The sequence below is a fragment of the Dunckerocampus dactyliophorus genome, chromosome 16 (assembly GCF_027744805.1).
Source record: "Dunckerocampus dactyliophorus isolate RoL2022-P2 chromosome 16, RoL_Ddac_1.1, whole genome shotgun sequence".
Taxonomy (NCBI): Eukaryota; Metazoa; Chordata; class Actinopteri; order Syngnathiformes; family Syngnathidae; genus Dunckerocampus; species Dunckerocampus dactyliophorus.
The window spans coordinates 6,854,481-6,877,264 of NC_072834.1; the positions used below are offsets into that span (position 1 = coordinate 6,854,481).

General features: G+C 40.9%; 2 protein-coding genes across 8 annotated transcripts in view; both read right to left on the minus strand.

Annotated features, from left to right (window-relative positions):
• Positions 1-688: 688 nt before the first annotated feature.
• On the minus strand, positions 689-16,176 carry dpf2 (double PHD fingers 2). 2 transcript variants are annotated; one of them, XM_054754863.1, is made up of 12 exons: positions 16,119-16,176; positions 13,269-13,429; positions 9,702-9,809; positions 9,416-9,594; positions 8,209-8,301; positions 8,054-8,132; positions 7,832-7,873; positions 3,775-3,912; positions 3,563-3,694; positions 3,385-3,497; positions 3,225-3,306; positions 689-1,754 (listed from the first exon to the last, which is right to left on the minus strand). In XM_054754863.1, exons 1-12 carry the CDS (start codon positions 16,148-16,150, stop codon positions 1,672-1,674), a joined length of 1,242 nt encoding a protein of 413 aa, XP_054610838.1. In that variant the 5' UTR covers positions 16,151-16,176; the 3' UTR covers positions 689-1,671. The 2 variants fall into 2 exon arrangements, with proteins under 2 accessions (XP_054610838.1, XP_054610839.1); XM_054754864.1 differs by lacking the exon at positions 7,832-7,873.
• Positions 16,177-16,412: 236 nt separating this feature from the next.
• LOC129168937 (spectrin beta chain, non-erythrocytic 1) overlaps positions 16,413-22,784 on the minus strand; it is a 42,989-nt gene continuing 36,617 nt past the window's right edge. For 3 of the 6 annotated variants that reach the window (XM_054754788.1, XM_054754789.1, XM_054754791.1), the window contains 7 exons: positions 22,624-22,748; positions 22,455-22,527; positions 21,924-22,001; positions 20,917-21,095; positions 20,645-20,818; positions 19,491-19,533; positions 16,413-19,404 (listed from right to left, as the gene is read on the minus strand). In XM_054754788.1, coding sequence (XP_054610763.1) covers positions 19,192-19,404; positions 19,491-19,533; positions 20,645-20,818; positions 20,917-21,095; positions 21,924-22,001; positions 22,455-22,527; positions 22,624-22,748 — 885 coding nt within the window. In that variant the 3' untranslated portion in view covers positions 16,413-19,191. The remainder of the gene's footprint in view (positions 19,405-19,490; positions 19,534-20,644; positions 20,819-20,916; positions 21,096-21,923; positions 22,002-22,454; positions 22,528-22,623; positions 22,749-22,784) is intronic. The other 3 variants (XM_054754792.1, XM_054754793.1, XM_054754790.1) reach the window with 2 other exon arrangements.

Sequence of the window (22,784 nt, forward strand, 5' to 3'; positions counted from 1 at the left end):
CATGTTTTAAAATGCTGCAGGGAAAAAAGTAAAATCTCGTAGGAGAGACAAAAAAGTGAGTAAAAACACCTCAATTACGTTTAGAACTACAAATAAACTCGATTATTCGTTTGTTAATTTAAAATTGTCCATGTCATTAAAATAAAATATTTAATCTCGGCCAGCGCCTCTTAAAGTTCTCCCATCACACGGCGATTGAGAACTTTAAAAAAAAAAAAAAAAAGAATAAATCAGTTTTTATGAGACGTTTGGGGGCCCCTGGCATTGCTTGTGTTTGCCTAATGGTAAGTCCACCCCCTGGTGTCAACATATACACGCACACACGCACACACAAATGGTCATCATTGTCAAAACTGCACTGGTACCAAAAGATTGCAGCTATTGACTGTACCATGTTGCTTTTTTAGTAGGGTTTGTTTCACTTTGCCAGCTACTACACTGTCAGATGAGCAATTACAAACCTTCCCAAAAGTGTTCATTGTGTAGCAAACCAGTGTGGCGCATAAAAAACATGATTTAGTGCTTTAGTATTTTATTTGTATTTTCCTACAATGAGACATTCCATCAGTCACCTACAGTGATTTTTATTTTTTTTTTTTTTAATTGGGAAAACAGTCACTACACTTTGTAGGCATCAACGTTCTCTCCCAAAGCTGAAGGCCAGAAAAAAAAAAAACAACAACCCCCCCACCCCCCCCCCACCCCACACACACACACACACACAAGCCAATTTTGCAATAAGGTCATCTGCTCTCTCAGTACCACAACTCACAACTGTCTGTCATGCTGCCTCTTCATTCATCACATTTTGGGCAAAGCGGCTCCAGATAACCTAGAAGCATCGCTGGGCGGGTCCAGATACAACAAGCCTTGCTCAAATGCATCTTTTAGAAGATGGTGGGAAAGAAAGAAGGGGTGTGAGAAGCAAACTGCTAGAACACAGCAAGGAAGAGCTTGAGGCCCTGATGCATACGTCTTATACTTGTACATACAGCACGTGGACAAGCAGCTTGGGTTTAGTTGCAGGAAGAATCAGCATGAAACATGTCAGGAGTGCGCGTTGGAGGTCTCTGTGTAGTTATTGTAGTTTGTGTGTGTGTTTACGGATGGCTCATTTCCCCTTTTCAATTTCATACTGAAGTGTGAACATATTGCATTGTTTCTGTATAAAGATGTGTATATGATCATATCTACTGTATTGTAGGTATCATTTTGCCGTTGCTGTTAAGGTTGTAAAAGTACACGGTAGTACTTTACGGTGCCATGTTTTGAGTCCCTTTTGAAACGTTGCCCTTGAGCAATGCTTCATTTAAGATGAGCTTTTCGGAGCCATTTTAATAATGAGCCATTTTCATAAGATCTATTATGAGCGTATGTGGCTGGGCTACTGGCACGACATGATGAGTGAAAGTGTACTTTGTATTTTAGAAATATATAAATTGGAGGAAAGAAGTGTGTGTTTGGGTAACGTCATGGTACTGGGTTGACGGTGTAGTCTGCCATGTGTAACAGTCGTATTTGAAGACATGAGATGAGGCCAGTGTGGTAAAGTGTACTTCCCTTTGGACCAATCGCACCCTCCCTCTGGACACACCCGTGTCCTCCTCGCGTCACACCTGTGTTGATGCTGCACAATGGGCGAGGGGCGAGTGTGCGCAGAAGGAGTGGCCATCACGAGGGCGGGGCATTCTGGCTCTGATAAATGGATGCTTTGTCTTTGAGGAGGTCCAGACACAGGTGGCAGCTCCAGCTCCCTGGGGGCCACAACACGAGAGTGCAAAGAAGTGTCAAAAAAAACCCTACAACGTCTACACACACACGCACACACACGACTGTAAAGACTTAGAAACCAAACTCGACTACACGTGCTTTAAAGTTGTCCAGCTATATTATCTATTAGGGCTGGGGTTGGCAAACTTTAGCATCAAAAGTGCCATTTTGCCTCCTCTCCCAGTAAAAAAAAAAAAAAAAAACAAAGTCTGGAGTCGCAAAACATTACACAGCTCCTGGCAGATCCTGAGGCATTCCCAGGCCAGTTGAGAGACATAGTCTCTCCAACGTGTCCTGGGTCTTCCCTGAGGCCTCCTACTGGTCGGATGTGTCCTGAACACCTCCCCAGGGAGGCGTCCGGGAGTCACTGCCCCAGGGCAGCTGTGATCACCACCACCAGTGTGGGACTGAGGAGTGAATGAACAATGGGTTGACTTCAATGTGAAGCACTTTGTGTACCTTGAAAAGTGCTCTATACTGTAAAATACAATCCATTATTATTGTGATGATTATTTTCTGTCAGGAATCCAAACTGTCATGATCTCTTGATGGCAAAGGCAAAAAAGCTTTCTCTCTTTAAACGCGGTCGGATTGTTGAGCTGCAGAAGCAAGTCCTCTCACAGCGCACCCTTGCTGCTGGGGTTGGATTTTGAAACGTCTTAAAAACATCCTGAGGGTTATGGAACAAAAAAGTGGTAGACCCAAAAAACCCGTCACAGGCCCCGAGCCATGTTATTTGTGGATTTGTTATTTGTGGAGTCCCAACGCTTTAGAAAGGGCTTTATAACCTTTTCCAGACTGACAGATCTCAATTACTTTCTTCCTGAATTTCTTTAGATCTCGGCGTGATGTCTAGCTTTTGGGGATCTTTTGATCTACTTCACTTTGTCAGACAGGTCCTATTTAAGTGATTTCTTGATTGACAACAGGTGTGTCAGTAATCAGGCCTGGGTGTGGCTAGAGAAACTGAACTTTTTCCCACCACTCTAAGTGTTTTAAGTTGAATGTTTCCCTAGGATCACATGAAGAGTGGATTCTCGTACAGTCAAGTCTTTATTCTCAGAAAATTAAACTTTTTTTTCATAAAGTAATACTTTCATTCTTGCAAAATTTGAAATTCTTGTGAAACTACAACTTTTTCCTGTTCAACTTTTCTAAAATGACATGAAAAAAATCATCATCATCATCATCATCATCATCATCATTCTAGGACTTTATTCTCGTAGTGATATTGTTTCTAATGTCATTCTAATCCTTGGCACATGATCAGGCTGTGATTTGACTTGATGCCATTAGAACAGATTGTATTATGCTACAATCTAACAGCAAAGGAATGAGAACGCCATTACGAGCACTGAATTGTCATCCAAACCATGAAAATGTACCATCAGTACTAAACCTCTAACAGGAAGCTTTATTGGGGACTGCAAAGCCGAAAGCATCGGGAGACCTACCTTCTGGAGGTTCAGACATGGGTGGGGTGAGACAGTACATGTGGTAACCTCGATCGCAGTCGTCACAGAAGAGCAGCTGATCCTGGAAGGGAGTGTCATGTGACCTACACTGAGATCCCACCTGGTGTCGTGCATCCTATAAAGGTGTGTGTGAACTCACGTCGTTCTCAGAGGTGCCGCACTTGTTGCAGCACTTGCACTCGATGCACTGCCAGCGATACGTCTTGACGGCCGCCATCATGACGGGCGTGAATTGCAGGCAGGAGGGGTGGCCTGCAGTCACGGCGTTTGTTTTAGCACGTACTTTCAACAGGAACGTCAGGTGCGTGGAAACCAACCTGAGCGTCCGCAGTCGGAGCAGGACACCAGCTCTTCGGATTGGCCCGTCTTGTGGTTGGTCTTGGAGTCCCCCAGGCAGAAGTCACAGTAGTTATTCGGCAGGGCAATACCATCTGGGCCTTTCTTCGTAGCTGATGAAGCAGACAGAGCCATTCGATTCAACCAAAGTCTGTCAGGGGCACCTAAAGGACCACCGCCACTGACCACTTACTTTTGGGCTGCTCCGGCAACGGGGGTGGAGGCTCACTGGCCTCCATCTCCTCTGTATCTTCGCCCTCTTCGTCCGCCAGGTGTGAGTGGGTGTAGTGGTAGCTCAGACCTGGACGGTTCTTGTAGCGCTTTCCACAGACTGACACCAAGACAGGAAAACAAGACACGTATGACCACTGAAAGAGGAGGGAAAAGCTTCACACATCAATTCTATTTCATAGCAGCTTACAGGAACACAACACACTGCAAGCCCTACAGCTAATGACCCTATTTGCTCTAAATAGAGGCCTCGGACAAATAAATGCTAATTTAAAACATACAGATTTACAAAAGAATGTGTCATAATAAATATTTGTATTATATTAGAATAAAAATAAAATACCGCTACTACTATATACACCAATATACAGTACATACTGTATCATCCTACTGTATTAGGGATGTCCCGATCCCATCTTCAGGATGGGGATTGGCTGCCGAGCCGCTGTATTTTGAAGATCAGATAATATCGGCTTCCGCCACGAGATCGGACCGATCTGGTTGCCGTATCACATTTGTGTGTGTGGGCCACACTCCAACATGGAAGGTGCGGTAATGCGCCTCAAAGCTGGTTGCCACTCGATTCCCGCCACCCGCAAGAAATAGAAAACACAACACCACCGTGCAGACGTGTCCGCGGTGTACCGTGGTGAAGTTAGTTTCACGTTGGACGTCGAATATTTCGGCTCCGTAGCTACAGCGGTAGTTTCCCCTAACTGTGCCTGGACTGCTGTGTCATAGCACGGGGATCTCACGCGCAGTGGTGGAGTTACGTGGTGGCCGTGGCCCCCCCACTGGCCATCTAGACATTTCAGGTATCAACTTATTGCCACCGTTATGTGAGCAATGGTCTCACCGTGGCAACCCCAGTGAAACGTGTCTGGCTCCGCTACTGCTCGCACGGCCAGTGCTGCTCTAACCGCTGCTTGTTTACGGTAGGGACCGTCAATAAATTACTATTTATTATACAATTACTACTGTTTGTTTAAAAAAAGTCACATTTTAAATCACACCACATATGGATCTATAACCATATCAAATGATTAGTCAGGTCTTAAAAGTATTTTGCACGGCCATTTTTTCCTATTTGATCTTTTATTGGATTAGGAACCTCACTCACAGAGGTTAGTTGCAAAAATCAAACAATATTGTTGTTCAGGCTGTTTAACAAAAAAAGTAAACTCAGCAATACTTTGGTTGCATAATTTTTAATGCTTTGAAGAGCTATTTTTATCACCATATTTAATTCATGTTTGTAACAAAAGCTTTTTAGAAAAAAAAAGGATGTTACCAAATCAGATCGGCAAGACTAAAAATAATAAAAAATCTGATCGGAAGCCAAAAAATGTGGAATGGGACATCCCTATACTGTATTATACATTATAGATTATACTGCAATCAAATGTGACAAATTACCAGGTAAAGCAATGCTAGTATGACATAAATGTGATGTTGGAGTGCAATAAATTAAGATTTAAAAGAGCACCACTGTGTTAGCACAGATGTATGTATTTTTCTTCTTTTACTGAGGGGAAAAAAGGAGGCATTTATTTCTGGGCGATTGAGGCACAGCATCTGTTAAAGCAGAGGCCACTATTTGAGAAAATGCAGTATTTTCAAATGGTGGTGAATTCAATTCACAAAAGACAGAACAGTGTAGTTTGGTGTGCGTTCATAGAGCGTGCGTGTGATGTACACGTGAGGATAAAGGCCTCTGGCAGGTGAGAGAATGTGAGTGTCATAAGACAAAACCCAAAAGACAAAGTTCTTCTTTCACGGCCACCCTGCTATGATGATGAGGAGGGATTAGTCTTGGCGGGTGTTGGCCACATATGCCTGAGAGGCAATGAATAACACGTTTAACAAAGCATCAGAAGCAGACGAGTATAGATGAGGACTGACATGAGCTCTCAGGGCGGACTCATACTACACCACGATTCCTCCTCCCTTCCCTGGCCCCAGCTGGCCTGCTCTCACACTGTGTATTAATGCATGCTGATGTATTTCTGCAATTTCTCTGATGAGTGAACTGTTTCCAGTCTTATTTGGAGTCATTCTGATTATTCACTTTGCACATGGCTACCACACAATTTATTACTTGCAGGAGGGGCGATCGCATTAATTAAATGAAACGTTATATTCTGCTGTAGTACTACAATTTCTATGATTTGGTGGAATACCAACTTTTGGATCATTTTGAGCCGTTGTATTTTATTTCTGTTATGAATTGAGTTGGTCTATAAATAAATTATTGCTTTCCCTGCATATACATCACCAATCATAAAAGATAGGACTTTTTTTAAAAATTTCAGCTTAAAACAATTAAATAATCAATAGTGATTTCACCAAGAATTTATAGTGAAAGAATAGATATTAATAAAAACATTTATACACACTTCTGATCAAAATTTTAAAGACAGTTGACAAATTTCGAGAATGTACATTTTTCACTGTTTGATCTCAAGGAGGTTCTAAGTAGAACTTCAAAATGTAAAAAGGAGAATTGGGAGTGAGATAAAAAAATTTCCAGTAAGCAATTTTTTGCACACAATAGAATTACATTGTTCATCAGCTGATGACCACAGCCTTTAGAAGCCAAAATCTTGGCAACAACGTGGAACGTCATTTTCTGTCAGGTGTTCACACTGTCATGATCTCTTGACAGCAAAGGCAAAACAGCTTTCTTTCTTTGAACGCTGCATAAGTAAGGCCTCTCGCAGCGTGCCATTGCTGCAGTCTTCAAAGGCCTCGTCTCCTTCAATGCCATAAAATTGCCTGTTTAGAATTTGCACAAGAGCACCAAATTGAAAAGTGGAAGAAAGTTTTATTCTCTGATGACAAAAATCATAACCTTGACCGTCCTGATTGCTTCCAATGTTCCTGGCATGACAAGGAGATCCCACCTGAGATGTTTTCCACACGGCACAGTAGGGGGGCGCCAACAGTATCTGGGGTGCTTTTTCCTTCAATGGAACAATGGAGCTTCAAGTTGTGCAGGGGCGTCAAACGGCAGGTGGCTATGTGGAGATGTTGCAGGGGGCATCCCCTCATGACTGAAGGCCCTCGTCTGTGTGGTAATGACTGGCTTTTTTTTACAGGACAACGCTGCAGTTGACAATGCCCACCTGAAAAAGGCCTTCTTCCAGAGGAAGAACGTCACTCTTTTGGACCACCCTGTGTGCGCCCCTGATCTAAATCCAACTGAGAACATTTGGGGATGGATGGCAGGGAAGTTTCCAAAAATCAGTTCCAGACTGTGGATGCCCTCCGTGAAGCCATCTTCACCACCTGGAGCAACATTCCCACTAGCCTCCTGGAAACACTGGCATCAAGCATGCCCAAGCCAAGAATGCCGCACACTTATTTTTTTTTTTTAGCTATGGTCTTTTGATCAGCTGATGAACAGCCTATTTCACTTTAATGCTTGTTTGCAATAAACTGCTCATTCAAAACATTTTTTTTTCATCTCACTCCCTTTTCTTCTTTTTGCATTTGAAGCTCTACTTAGAACCTCTGTTCTAAGTAGAGCCAACAGTACAAAAAAAATGAAAAAAAATGTATATACATATATATATATATATATATATATAGACACACAGGTCTTTGGGAGAGAGCGTTCAGTTTAAAAAAAAAAACGTCTTTGACATTGAATGAGTTAATATAAAATATATATAAATATTTTTTTTTATGAAATGGAATCCCTAAAAATGACAATCAGAAAGAAAACAAACAAAATCAAAGTTAATACATGAAGCAGCTGTCGACAGAGCAAATAAATAGATAAACACGCACATGGAACACGTTTTTGTCAAGGGTTATAAAAATGTCATGAGGCATATAGTGGGGAGCCACACATGAAGCGCGTGCGTGTGTGTGTGTGTGTGTGTGTTCACACAGGTTGTTCTCCTCCTCTGAGTTAGATTCAAGTTGAAAAGCCAAACAACTAATAAGTGAAGAACACAAGATGATAAAGAGCAGCACGAGACATGCAGACAGATGTAAGAAGGAAGGAGATGTACCTTTTTCAGAAGGTTTGGAAATATGCTTTTGTTTGATAGTGTCTGAAAGAGAGGACAAAGAAGACGACAGCAGAGACACTCAGGAGAATGTGGTCAACAAAGTGGAAAATAACAGCGATGAAGAGTTCTAAGTAACTCCGCTAGCTGCCAGGCTTAGAGAGAGCAGAGGGGAAAAAAAAGATGGAAGTCAAGAAAGTGCTGCAAACATTTAGCGACACTCACTGTCGCAAGCGTACGGCTTGTCTCTGTCCTCCATGGCTGCGGTGTCCAGCTTCTTCCTGTTGCTGCCCACTCCTCGACCCTGAACACATGCATGTCTTTAAATGCTGATTTCTCAAAAAAAAGACAAGAGTGTTCTGGTGTCAGCATTTAGTCACCTTCCCCTTGCCTTTGCCTCTTCTCTTGGGTGTGTCTTCCTCGTAGTCTTCGTCGTCCAGGTCATCCAAGTAGTCGTCAGGCTCGAGGATTCTCTGTGGTATAGACAGGCACATGTTACTAGGGGTGTCCTAATCCAATATTGATATCTGCTAGGGGGCCTATGCCAGCAAAAAAAGTAGTATCAGATTATATCGGCCTGCATCTAAAATCTCCAATATTGGCACTTGAATACAAGCAGTCGATTCCAGACTCCGCCCCAGCACATATTTCCAGCAACGGTCAGATAGAGGTCACCTGATCAGAACAACAGCATGTGATAACTTGTTAAGCATAAAGTAGGAGTGATGTGAACCGTTTGTAGATTTCGTTGAAGTCCGAAAAAGACATTGCAGCTGAGTGAAATAGTTGTCATGCACAAGTTTCCTGCGGTGGCACAGAACGGGGGAAGTTTAACACAACCAAATTTGAAGGAGCATTTGAAGCAGCGTTATATGGAAAACTCCCACGGGATGACAAGAAGTCATTAGCTATAACAGAAAAGATGACCAGCCCCTGTTGGTGGGGAGTAAAGCCGGGTTTAAAAGCTTAATTGAGCATCTCAAACCTCGTTATATAATGCCTTCAGATGCTTAAAGAAGTAAATGGGTCCATATTTCCTGACACCTACTGTTGCAGATTATTGTTCTCTGTTAATAAAAGTGCAGAGGACTTGGTTAGTCTAATTAATCCGGTCCAGAAGGTCTAAAACCAAAACAGACTTTAACCAGTTTAGCCATATAAAATACTGTCATGTAAATCCAATTCATCAGTTCCAGACACCGAAAAATGTTTAACACAAAAAACATTTTATAGGCAATAATTATCATTTTACATGCAGAAAATGATGCAAAAATAATCACTTTTACGTAGTTTTGCAGAGGGAGGGAGATGCGATAATGCTTGTATTGCATTAGGCAGATGAACACAAAGGCAAAGTTTTAGCAAAAACATTTTATATTAACCGAAAAATGCACTAACCAGGGTGAACGTTAACTGAGGTACCACTGTATGTACGATTCGCGCCAATATCTGATTGATATCTTATCTGCCGCTGTTCAAAGCCGCAATATCGCTATCGCTTGAAATAGTTGTATCGGGACACTCCTACACGTTTTTAAACTACGTATTCACTGTGTCACACTGATGTCTCATACACAGAATAAGAACCTTTCTGATGCGTGTGGCGGGGTTCAGGCCAGGGGTGTAGTCACTGGGGTTGGAGTCTTCCTCAGACGCTCTGGGATCTGCAGGTGTCCGTTTCTCTAGGGACTCGCCCTTCAGCAGGGCCTCCAGGCTGCTGCCATCCGATGACAAGAGCGTATCCTTTTTGAGTCCAAAATCAAGCTCTGTGCATCGAGACAAGAGCATGACCCAGTTGTCACATATTTTGTACAAAAGATGCTTCCTGAAATGGAGTTGATCACACTCCCTTTAGGAGAAGCCTATGAGTTACCTGACTTCACGGCGGGGAACATGAGTCGGGGGTCCTCTGGAGGATGAGATCTCCGCTTCTTCCTCCACCTCCTGGAAGGATATGTGTAGAGCTGGCCTGGAGCCATGCCTGAGGAACATTAGAACTTCTATCAAAGCCCATCTTCAATGTTTCTCTGCATTCGCTCAGGACAGAATGAGGAACATGTTGGTCAGTTAAGTGAACAGATATGCCTTTATACAGTAAAGGGAGTGTGCATTGGATAAATAGCGCAGCAATGTGTAACAGCTAACACCATGTTTGAAGCCATATGTTGCGCTGGTGGAAAAACAAAAACATAAAGAAGTTAGTCAGGATGGCAATGATTTGAGATTTAGTATGATTATACAATCAGAACATTCTTATTAGTAGAAATTGGGCCTGGGGCTATATTGATTTTATTGATTGATTTCTCTTTTTGCAACTGCGTACGTTTTGCCCCCAGGAGCTTCCATAGCATTCCCCATCACCTCCTCCCACTCATACAACAACATGGCTAGCACTGGGGCTGTTCCTATCCAATATTGACATCAGTCTGATATCAGCAAAAAAAAACTTTGCTCCAGCACTTCTATCTGGAGATCAGAACACAACAGTAGCGTATGCTAACGTGCTAACAAAGTCGTAAGAAGCAGGAGGGACGTTGAAGTCCAAAAAAAAAAAAAAAAAGACATCGCAGCAGACGACAAAACCCACCATGCCAGTCCCCCTCTGGTGGCCCAGAACTGAGGAAGTTCAACACGACCAACCTCATCGCGAATCCGACGCAGCGACACAAAAAACAACATCCGCAAAGTGTGAGAAAGAGTGCGTTTTCTGACTATTATCCTCTGTTTGAGTAGTATCACTTGACCAAGCCTTTTCTAGCATACAACACAGTATGTATGATATCCGATTGATATCAGCATCGGCCGATATTCAAGGCTGCAATATCTGTATTGTATTGGAAGTGCAAATGATTTATTGGGACCACTAACGAGAGGGAGAAGTTTGTTCCCAAGAAAGGAATAGCATTGCTGGATTTCACATGACGTCACATCCAGTTGTCGTCAGCCCTGCTTCAAAACAATGCGGGCAAACAAGCTTATTTGTAACGAGAAGTCATGTAAAATGAGAGCAAAAAAAATGCATAGATGCGACGTTCTTGCACGTGTACATCATCCAAGTATTTATTTCTGATTGGGTGTAAGAATGCAATGCTACATGACATGTTACAAGTATTATTTTCATTATATGTCTGATGCTGTGATAAGCTTTCACTGATTTTCGACTGTCTTGTTGTCTTCTATTTTAGGTCTTCATGCATCACACCATGCACACATACAATTGGAGCAAATCATTTCAACAACATGCACCGTTATTTGCCTTAATCTCCAAAATATTTCTCAAACATATTGAGTGTGTATGTGGCCGTAGCTTATGCTGCTGCTCACCGGAACTGCCTCAACGTCACATGGTTGAAACCCAGCAATAGTCAGTGGTTTGTAACCGGTTTGGGTTTGCAACAACAAATGTGGAACAAGTGATTTCACGCTGCAAAATGTGACTAAAGCCCCCTGCAACAAAAGGCAGCACAACCAACTTCTTCCAGCATCTAAATAAGCGGCAACCAGCCAAGTGGGAGGAATGCCACTCTTTACGAGGGGAACAAGACCGTGCCAACCAGATGTAGCCCTGGAAGTGGCGTTGTTTGAAGCTACAGATCATAAAAAATGTCATTGTGGATTTTTCTTCGTGTTTTTGAAAATGGTGCGGCTTTCAATGTCTCCATTCACACTGCATATTTTTAAAACAAAAGAGCTGGCACTTTAATTCCAGGAGGGAAATAAGGGTTACTTTTGAAAAGTTTTTGATAAAAGCAAAAGCAAAACTTGCTTTGAATTATTTCTAGTCATTGTACTTGGATTTTTTTCAAAAATCATGAATCAAATTTTTTGTGAAAACAAATCTGAGATGTATTTTAGGCCATATCACCCAGCCCTATAGAAATGGCGTACACACACTGAGAAGTCAACTGAAGACATTGGGACTAAACAGCCGTGTTGCCTCAAGAAAAGCAATCATCAGTGAAGCTAATGGGGGAAAGCCATCAATTTGCTAGGAGCATAAAGATCAGACTGTGGAACAATGGAAAGGGTGCATGTGGTCCAGTGAGTGCATGCTGACATAGCAACTGAGGTTCAGCAGGAAGGTCAGCTGACAATCTCAAATTCCTTCAAAGGCAGGTTTTTCCATCCTTTGATTTTATTTTTTCTTACATAATAGCTCAAATCATCACCTTCTTAAAATAATTGAGTCATTATTTGACAAAAATAATTATTTGCTTAAATCAACTCCAGATGCTGCCCACCTCTGGTAGAATCGCCTCCATGCTCAGATTAACAGACCATGTGATTCTACAATTTCAGTATGGGGCCTGTGAGTGGGACTTAGGCATGTGGCTCAGTTTTTTGTGTTTTCTGAAAAGCTTGGGGGGAAAATGACTTGGGCAATTATTTAAAAGGCAGCAACAAAATAGTAAAGAGGGTATGTGACATGACCAGAGTCCCATTGGGAAACGATGACACAATGGTCCTTTCATCAATACAAGATCTTGTCAGAGCATTTTCACAATTGTGTCCTTTGATCCCCAAAGTCTGGTTCATTTTGTAAGTGTGAACATAACCGTACTGTGCTCAGGCACGGGTCAAAAGGACCAGGACATGTTTCATTTGTGGTGTGAAAGCAATTCGCCCTTGATCTGCTCCAACTGGCAAATGAAGCAATAAGTAAGAGCCTACGGGGCTGGTTAATGATATGGAGGAACATAACTTTCTCGCCACATCCTCTTAAAACGTACGTGTCTATTACTGTGGTTTGCAAGATTGTCCATTTCATTATTCGTGTTATCAGCAACAACCATTTTTGCACTACGTTGTGTTTTAGCACTACTTGATTTACTACAACTTTCTTCCTGCTTACATTTTTGCAGCCACCACTGACCAATCAGAGAAGACGGCAATGTCACGTGGCTTGCTGTGATTTGGGGACATTTGGAATTTTTACCATGTGAACAGGAGAACTGCAAGCGTGAAAGCACCCTCATTAAGTCTGGTTAGAAGCAGAATACAGTCAACCCACATTTATCATGGTTAACTGGTTCCAGACCAGACCGTGATAAGTGAATTTCCGCAAAGTAGGATTCCTTATTTATAAATGGAATGTGTTCGTAGCATATAAAGCCTATTTACAACCTTCTAAATATGTTTTCAATACTATTAGAGCCCTCTAGAGATGAAATAACGCCCCTATAGTCACCTTTACACTCGTACTACCCAATATCGTAGACATAATAATAGAAAAGACCCGTTAGTATTGGAAGAGTTCCTTGTTGTTTCTTTTTTTGGCCTTCCAAGACTTCTTGGTGGTAGCTAATGTAACAATAACACTTACTCCATATCCACCAATAACATTAACAGCAAGGTGCGTTCATGAAAAGTGATAAAGTGAATCGGCGAACTTTGAAGCATAATGTGACGATGGATGACTGTAGTCTCATAACAGTCCTACCAGGCCCCCTGTGCCTCTTCTCCATCCAAATGTAGCAGTTGCTCTGAGCCACACCCGTCTGAGAGTCGAGGAAGGGCATGCGCACACTCCTCTCCGCGCAAAGACGAGCATTGTAGTTATGACATTGCTCCATGGCATCTCTGTAGTATTGCTCGCCCAACCTGGTGACAAAAAAAAACAAAAACATATTGATAAAAAAATCAGGACTTTTTGATGTCAGGACCTGACCTGTCTAACATGTACACCGTACAGCCGACTCTGGTAAGACAAAAAGAGGTGGCGTGACTACATACTGTATATTCAAAGCAGTTGGTATACGAATACTACTGTCATTGACAGACACTGTTGTACGGAATAAGAATGTCTTCTGCCGAAATACAGACCATTTTACCTACCCATAGAATTCTCAGCTGTTTACATTACTGCTGTCTACGTCCACCCTTGAGCTAATGCTGAACTACAGTACCTGACGAAAACCCAGTCTTCACCTCACCTTGGGCAGTGTTATCTCCTCTCCCTGCTCCTGACCCCAGCCTACAAACCCATCATCACTACTAAACTAAACTTCAGCTCAAGACTGTGCAGATCTGGAGCACAGAAACCACCTAAATACTGTAGGACTGATTCAAAAACAACAGGTGGAGGCTTAAACAACAAGCAGATTGAGCAACATACCACCACCGTTTCCGTCTAACGCTGACTTCTGCTCAGACACTGCGACCCAGAAAAAACAAATCACAGTGTTCTCCAACCAGAAGCTCTGGTTCAACAGCCATGTGAAAGAGCTGCTCAGACCCCAGGACATAGCACTGAGATCAGGTGACAGGGCGGAGTACAGTAACACCAAGAGGCATTACATCTGCCAAGCAGAACAATGCTTTGAGGACAACTTCATGTTGTGCTCTCTTCATTCATTCAGCTCATAACTTGTAAATACTAAAAACAACACATTTTTTCAAAGTCCTACTACTACTACTGCTGCAACAAATGCATAAAGATGCATGAATGCATGTCTAACCAAGAAAAGCTTCTTCTTGTGTTATCACCCAAAATATGACAAGTGTCATACATTTTAATGTTTTTTAATATCAAATGTTAATATAACTGTAAAAATGGAGAGCTGTAATCTGCTTTACATTGTAAAGAATTTGTTTGATAAAAATATATTGTTTCTCCTACAGCAGATTGATTAAAGTTTGACACTAGACATTTAAATTGTATATAATTATAAATATTCTATATATTATTATGAAATTATTACCTGGTCTCACAACACCCAACAAATTATGAAGAAGTCCCAAAGGAGACTGTACTTCCTGAGAAGACTGAGGAAATTTGGCATGTCCACCACAATCCTGAGTTGCTTCTACAGATGCACTATCGAAAGTGTCCTTACCGCCTCCATCACTGTTTGGTACGGTAACTGTACAACACGTGATAGGAAGGCACTCCAGCGGGTGATCAAGACCTCACAGAACACTGTTGGGGCAGCCCTCCCCTCACTGCAAGACATTTATAAATCTAGAGTCCTACGCAGAACACACAACCTCATCAAGGACAGCACACATCCACAACACTCATTATTCACACTCCTACCGTCAGGCAGACGCTACAGGAGTTTGAAGTCCAGGACCACAAGGCTGGCAAACAGCTTTTACCCACAGGCCATCAGGCTTCTCAACGAAGCACTCGCACACGCCGCACGCAACACACGCACACACTCATAGCACTTTATTTATTTATTTATTTGTATTATTTACTTGTATTAATGTCTCGTCTGTTGTTGTTGCTTAATTTATTGGTATATATGTTTATGTGTTTATGTTTCTTATGTTCTTATTCTTTCATTTGTTTTCTTTCTTTTCTTGGGAGAATGAACAGAATAAGATTTTCATTGCATGGTATAACTGCTGTTGTACTATGCACATGACAATAAAACTCTCTTGAATCTTGAATCTTGAATCTTATTAAATTATATTATTAAAAAAAATACATTTTCTGACGCAAATAAATATCGTGGCATTGTTTTCACCCAAAACAATTATTTAATGGTGGAAAAAAATGCAACCTTATTTTTCTGGGCCGCAGGACGATACAGGAAGACAAATAGTTACTGGATTTAATGACGGTTTCGGGTTACCATGGTAACTGACCCGAGCACCTGCCGTAAACTGTCGACTCCAAGCGCACCCGAGTAATGTCGCCGAAACACAGTCGTTGTCAATAACTTTAGTTATGACGCTTATTCAGTACAGCAATTCGGTAATACGTTGTGCATGTGTGTCATAATTAGTTGTATTAAACTGAAAAAAAATCAATTTTAACTTCTACTAAACCAGTTGCCCCAAAAACGCAAACTTTGGCTAACTTCAGCTAATTAGCTTGACAGCCACCTGGCAGTTGCACTAACCGACGTGCGATAGCTGTCAAAAATTGAATAATAAAAAGGATTCAAAATATAACCACACAAAAACACTTATGCTCACACATACATACACTCGCGCGCACGCACACACACACACCCACCCACACCCACGTATATATCTATGTGTGTGTGTGTGTGTATATATATATATATATATATATATATATATATGCTCAATAATACCAATCACACATTTATGAAAAATCGTCACCAGCGTGCCTGCTAACTACAGTATTCGTAGGATATGACTAACACGACGCTGGACTGCGTTAGATAACCTTCACAAGTCCGTGGAAATGTTGCCTAAGCTAGCAAACACCGCAGCGGGATGTGGTATAATAAAATGATAGCCATAAGGTGGTTACAGCGGCCTGTCGTCACAAAGCGAGTGGAGTATATATATAAAAAAAAAGTGGAACACTTACAGTTTGACAACATTCTCGACAACAGCTGCCATCTTGCTTCAATACACGGCGAAGTGGCTGCTGGGTAATAATCTGTCCCCTTTGACAGGTGACCGCTTAGCACCATCTTGTGGTAACGTTTGGTCATTGCCGCTACAAATCGAGTATTTGTTTCTATATACCCATGTAAAAAAGCAACATTATGAAGGAATACAAAATATTTATCAGTATACACTCATCATGCAATCACAAAATTAAGTACATCTGCACATCTATTATTGAGTAATTAAAAAATACACCAGCAAAACATTTAAACTCCCAAAGGACACTCAATTTTTGATTAAACCATGTTTTATTATTCCTAGTATTGTAGTTGTAGATACACAAGTCAACAAACATTTTTCTTGAATTGTAATGAAAATGCTCCACGGCACACTGACACCATGTGGAAAAGTCTGGTATTACAGACACGTACCTGAAAAAAATGGACAGCAATTACAATTTTTGCAACAAGTTGAATTAGTAACAGTAGTAGTAAGAGTAACAACAGTAGCAATAATGATCATAATAGCAATTAATAATAGTAGTGGTATTAACAGCTCTGAATTACAGAGGGAAAAAAACAAAGAGAAAATGAAGGTTTTTATCAAATGCTGCAAGACAGATTACTGGATGAAAAATGAGCAGCTCCAACTAAGACTGCAAATACCCTGCCTTCTTCTACAAAAAGAAATTATCACCAGCCTTTGTTTTCACTTCTATCAAAAAAAGCTGTTCTTCATGAAAAACGTCACTCTTTTGTTCTTGCCAAAGGTCTTCACTCCTCTTTAAAAAAAAATAACACAGTTGAGGAAAATGCCATCCGTGCTCTAAGCATATAGAACAGTACATATGTGAGTGTGGAAGAAAAAGATCACTTGGAAGCTTTGTTTTTGCTTCACATGACCAATTTGGCCCAACTGATTTCATGAATTTACATTCAATCAAGCTGAAGAAAGTAAGAAAATACACCGTGTGACCTTTGACGTCAGACCTCATAGACCCGGGACATTTAAAATTGTGCTCAACGTAACGATGTCGGCTCTCTATTGATCTCAGTACCTTAATGAACTCAGTTTTTGGATTGGCGCGATGGTTGTACTGCGTTCCACATTCATTTGGAACTAGAAAATAAGGCCAAGCAATACAGTTCAAACCAGTGCTGGATGTATGTTCACAACTCCCTCTCACGTGTCATTGTGATGATCAGCCAACTTAAAAGATGCAATACATTATTGTCATTAACCAAGAACCTGGAACTTAACCCGCTCAAATCCTTTCATTCTTAATTGTTATCAAGTGACCTCTTATTGAATTTTGGCAGTTAGAAAAGGCAAATTGACACTTGGATGAAAGTGACAATAGTTATAAATATATTCATATAAAACTGCACTACTGCCCCACTAAATACTGTACGTTTACAGTACTTGGAGGAATCTAATACATTATCAGAAACTGAGCTACCTTGTTTCTAGTTATTACAGATGCCGATTACATATAATATTACGATATTATAGTTCTCTGACCCTGATTAGGAAGCAAATCACATGTTCTCAGCATAAACTGACACAGATGGGGTGATGGTGATGCACAAATATAAACCTACAGTATCATCATGCCACAAATGTCAACGCACAAAGGTCATTTTTAGAGGATTTTGTCTTATGTGGGCATACTGATCTGCATGTATCATCCTCAGCCAGATCATTACATTTGAACATTCATATTTTTATACCGTAAAATGATTATTTTGAAAAACATTTGAATGGAGGTGGTTGTTGTATCCTTTCAAGTAAGGCAGTTTGACTCCCTACATCATACCACCCATGATTGGACATCTGTGCTGCCTGTCTATTCCCTGGTCTTCACTTTTTTTTAAGCTACTCACTTGCCCCAAACGCCTTCACTCCATTATACCAACCACATGAAGAGATTATGGAAACAGAAATAAAAAGACCATAAAGAGAAACCTCCTTGCTTACAAATAATAACACCAGAACCAAGAAAAAAAAGAGGATTTTTCCCCATAAAAGCATTTCAGTATTTTGTATGTGTCCCATTTTCATGTGTTTGAGTACCAAAAAGTAGCATCCATCTGGCCATATTTGATGAGGAATAATATTGACGTGCAAAATTCACATCACCACAACTCACACACACACACACGCACGCTCACGCACGCACACTAGAAAAACTAATTCTCTCTGCTTTGTACAGACAAAAAACCCATTATTAATCAAGCAGAAAATACCACTCCAATGATATAATCAGGCAAATTTAGCGATAAAAAAAAAATCAAATATATATCAAATTCCCAATTTAACTTGTGATCACTTACTACACACTGCTAAAATCAGATGAGCTTTATTTTTCAAAAACACCTCAAGAACTGTCATTCCTAAAAGAAATTAATAATAATAATAATAATAATAATAATAATAAGAATAACAATAATAATATTATAATAGTAATACATACAAGAATAAGCCCAACATTCTCCACTAGTTGTACCAACTGGGTTTCTCTCCACAACACAGATTAAGATCACCAAATTAATTCGTTTTTTTCAAACCAGCAATAAGAAAAGATAAATAATAAATCATAATAGTAATAATATTGGTCATGTTAATAACATTGAGGCCCAAAACAGAAATAGGGTCTGAGGTGATTTCTTCAAAAGAGAAGAGCTTAAAAGTGGAGAAAAATGGTCAATCAGTGAGTCACACACGAGTAATGCAGCTCACACATAATGAAGGAGAACCTAATTAGTGGACAGAAGATGAACAGGACCTCGTTAATTCCACCCGCATCTCCTCAAACAACATGGTCACTGTGTGTTTTGTCTCTGGGTGACGGTCTCCTTGGTTGAGAAGCACTTAGATGGGAAACACCGGAGACCCAAAAAGAAAGCGACAGATAAAACTCGAGGGGCAAAAAAAACAAAGTACATTTTCTGTAGCTGTCGACATACAGTAACAGCTCAGGGCTGCACTGAGACCAATGTGTTGTTTGGACTCTTTCAGTTTGTGGGACATCCATGATTTTGACAAAAGTCCTATTTCTTCTTGCCAAAGAAGCTGAACCTCTTCTCACGATCCTTATCTTTGCCCTCTTTGTTGCGCATGGTCACACCTCCGGCATCCGTTGAGCCAGGGGAGATGGGGGGCATGGTCATGGCGCGGCTGAGGACCCGCGGACCTCCGGGCGAGTCTCCTGATCCCGATGGAATGGAACTGAGGATGGAGCGGATCCAGGAGCTCATTTCCGACTATAGATAGATTGAGATAGGTTCAGGTTCATAGCGTAAAAACAAGATATTTAATGTTTCACTTTGAAGTCTTAAATGCATCTCACCTCATCCTTTGCTTGGAACAGGTACTCTTTTCCATCTCCTAGCCTGAAAGCACAGCATTCACAAGGACAACAAGTTCAACTTTCAAATATATCGTACGATTTTGATCATTTTTTAATAATATTTTATTGAATTACTGTAAATTCCGGACAATAAGCCGCTACTTTTTTCACGCACTTTGAATTCTGCGGCTTAAACAATGATGCGGCTAATTTATGGATAAAAGAACTACAGTTCACATGATGCTTAGAGTGCAGATTCCGGAAATAGTGAATTGGACTTGTGAAATGGATGCTAATATTAGATTTTGAAGTCTTACGCAGCGATCGTGTTTTAATCTGAAAAATCTTAAGTAAGTTTGATCAATTGTAGATTTACTACAGCTTTTGTTTGGACTGCTTGGACCGCAGCAGCTGTTCAATTACGATAAGAAAAAGCGACTCTGGTCTCACCGGAGCTAGATCTTGTCGCTGGGAACATCGAGTGGAGGTAGGATTGCAAGGTTTACAGTGTGTCTTTCTGTGCAAATAGACCATGTTTACAACATGTAAACCTGTGACTTACACACAAGTGTGGCTTATATAAAGTTGTGTGAAAAAGTGTTTGCCCCCTTCCTGATTTCTTATTATCAACAAAGAAATTTCAATATTAGTCAGTGACAGCACAACTGAACACAAAATGCAGTGGAGCAATCACTTTTTCCACAGAAGCCATGTAGGTTTGGATTTTTTTTTCTCCCTTAATAATTAAGTTTTTTTTTTAACTGCATTTTGTGTTCAGTTGTGTTGTCATTGACTAATATTTAAAGTTGTTTGATGATCTGAAACATTTAAGTGTGACAAACATGCAAAAATATAAGAAATCAGGAAAGGGACAAACCCTTTTCCACACCACTGTACGTACAAAAAATGTTTGCCTTAAATTTGATGGGTGTGTTCAGGTGCGCTCAACAGTCCCGAATTTATGGTAATTACCATTTATATCTATATAAAGTCAAACCCGAGTTTTCGTATGCCCTAGTTTTGGTATCATTAGGTTTTCGTCAAAAATTTAGCCTCGGATTTCGTACACTGTCTCTGTTTTCATACAGTATTGCACATAGCAACCTTGTACTATTTGAGGAAATTCAGTAATAAAGTTAGAGCTACCCACTGACCTGAGCTTGAATACATGTTTCCTCTTTTTATAGTCATGGGCAACCTCACAAACAGCCTCTCCAAGGCTGATGGGGACCTCTCCATGGTAGGGGATGCCATTACTAGCACTCTTGCCGTCTTTATAGAACCCCAGACTTCCTTTTCTTAGGACACAGTAGACATTCTGCCATGACCTAAGAGTACACACACAAACAATAAGAAGTAGGTATATATACAGAGTACATAATCAAGAAAATACAGGTTAAGAAGCAGATGTTATCGAATGTGTTACCTGGTAGCTGCCTTCTTGCTGTGAGACTCCATTTCCTGCTTTCGACAAAGCATGCCCTCCATGGTTTCTGGCTCAGACTCCGCTCCGCCCCGGCCCGGTAATGTGGCTGACTGGTCTAGGCGCGAAGACGCCAATCCGCTGTCTCTGCCTGGTCCATTTGCCGACTCAGACTCAGAGCCCTTTGGTCCAGAGCAGAATATGAGTTGAAGTGAATAGGCGGAGAAGCACACTGTATGAAAGGAGGAAGTGAGAAGCAAAGCAGCCATTCACAGGCAAAACATGGGAAGCCAGGATGACAGTTGCTTTGACAGAAGTATATGGTATTGTCAGTGTCACAAGGTCCATTTCATTGCACACTGTCACAGTACAGTACATATTTAAAAGTACATTTACAGTCACGTGTACAGGTGGGATATACAATTACTATAAAAACCACGCAGGTAGATAAATACTTTAAGGGGGCATGTTTAGAAAAACAAATTCTTAAGTATCTTAAGTACCAAATTGAGGAGACAGAAATCCCCCTCAAATTACCCCGAGAATAATCTTTTAAATATTATTTTGGAAATGTGTAGTTGGCTAATATTTACCCTGGACTACACAAACACAGACAAACACTAAAACAGTATTTTCACTATAGGATGCCTTCTAATTATATTAAGTAACCCTAAATTTACAGAATCGTCTTCAAATGTACACATACAGGGGAGGACTAACAAGCTACATATAAATTAAACAATGACCACCACACTTACATTTCTACAGTCACTCCTGTCCTGGTCAATATGAGCACAGATACAAGAGCATAATGCAAATGTTTGATCCATGAACACCATCTGGCCATGAGTCTGCATCATGCCTTTTGAGAGCAGCCACCAAACAAGAGTCCATGAATAAATAATAAACAAAGCAATGGTTGCATCTGTGACAGGGAGCAATGGCGCTGCAGTTTTGACCAGGAGCTGAGCGGAGGCTACTAACAAGGCTGACCGAGTCTTGGTACTCACACGCTCCGGCTGCTTTGGCTTACACACACGTTTAGCCTCTGATTTCTTTCCCACTGACAATGATAGCGATAGTGACTGCTGGTAAAAACGCAACAGGACATTGTTAAAGTGTTAAGCTATAAAGTGTTGCCTTCACAAAGAAAAACAATGCTTGCTTTCTTGTATTGTATCAACTTCTCTTCCCACAACAAGTCACCATGGAGGCCCACTGTAGCTAAATTTGGATGAGGATGATGCAAGTGCCATACCCCTTAATAACAATATCACTATCTGGCAAGGGACAAGGTTAAGTCAGAACACAGCAGTTATAGTTTTGAAATATGCTTGAAGTTAGAATTCAGGCTTATTTTAGAATACTTATGAAACTGGCTTTATTTACAAGAAATATTTCTGATAGTAATACTGGATAGCAATCTCATTAATGCAAATGATTGATATATTTTTCATTGAATTTAAACCATTATAAACATGGATTCATGATTATGATAAAGCAATCGGTTGAACATAAACTACTACCATGTGGAATCTCACCTGTGAGGTATCGTCGCTGTGCACTCCATTCACTGACACCGACTGATTGAGTGTTGTCTGGTCTAGACTGGTTCTGTGTTTAATGAGGAGATAATGTACGTTATCACAAACAAAGCTGACACTGTGGACCTACGATTTTATGCTGTATGAAAATCAACCTTTGGTTTACCTGGCTGCAGAGTCGTGCATTTGACTTTCCACCTCAGACTGTCCCACTTCTGCCAAGGGAGGTGTGGGGGGTCTCCGTGCTCTCTCCTCTTCTTCTCGCCTCCTCTGAATATCCTGCTCCTCCAGCTGAAAAACAAATAAACATTTCAACATAAGCCAAAA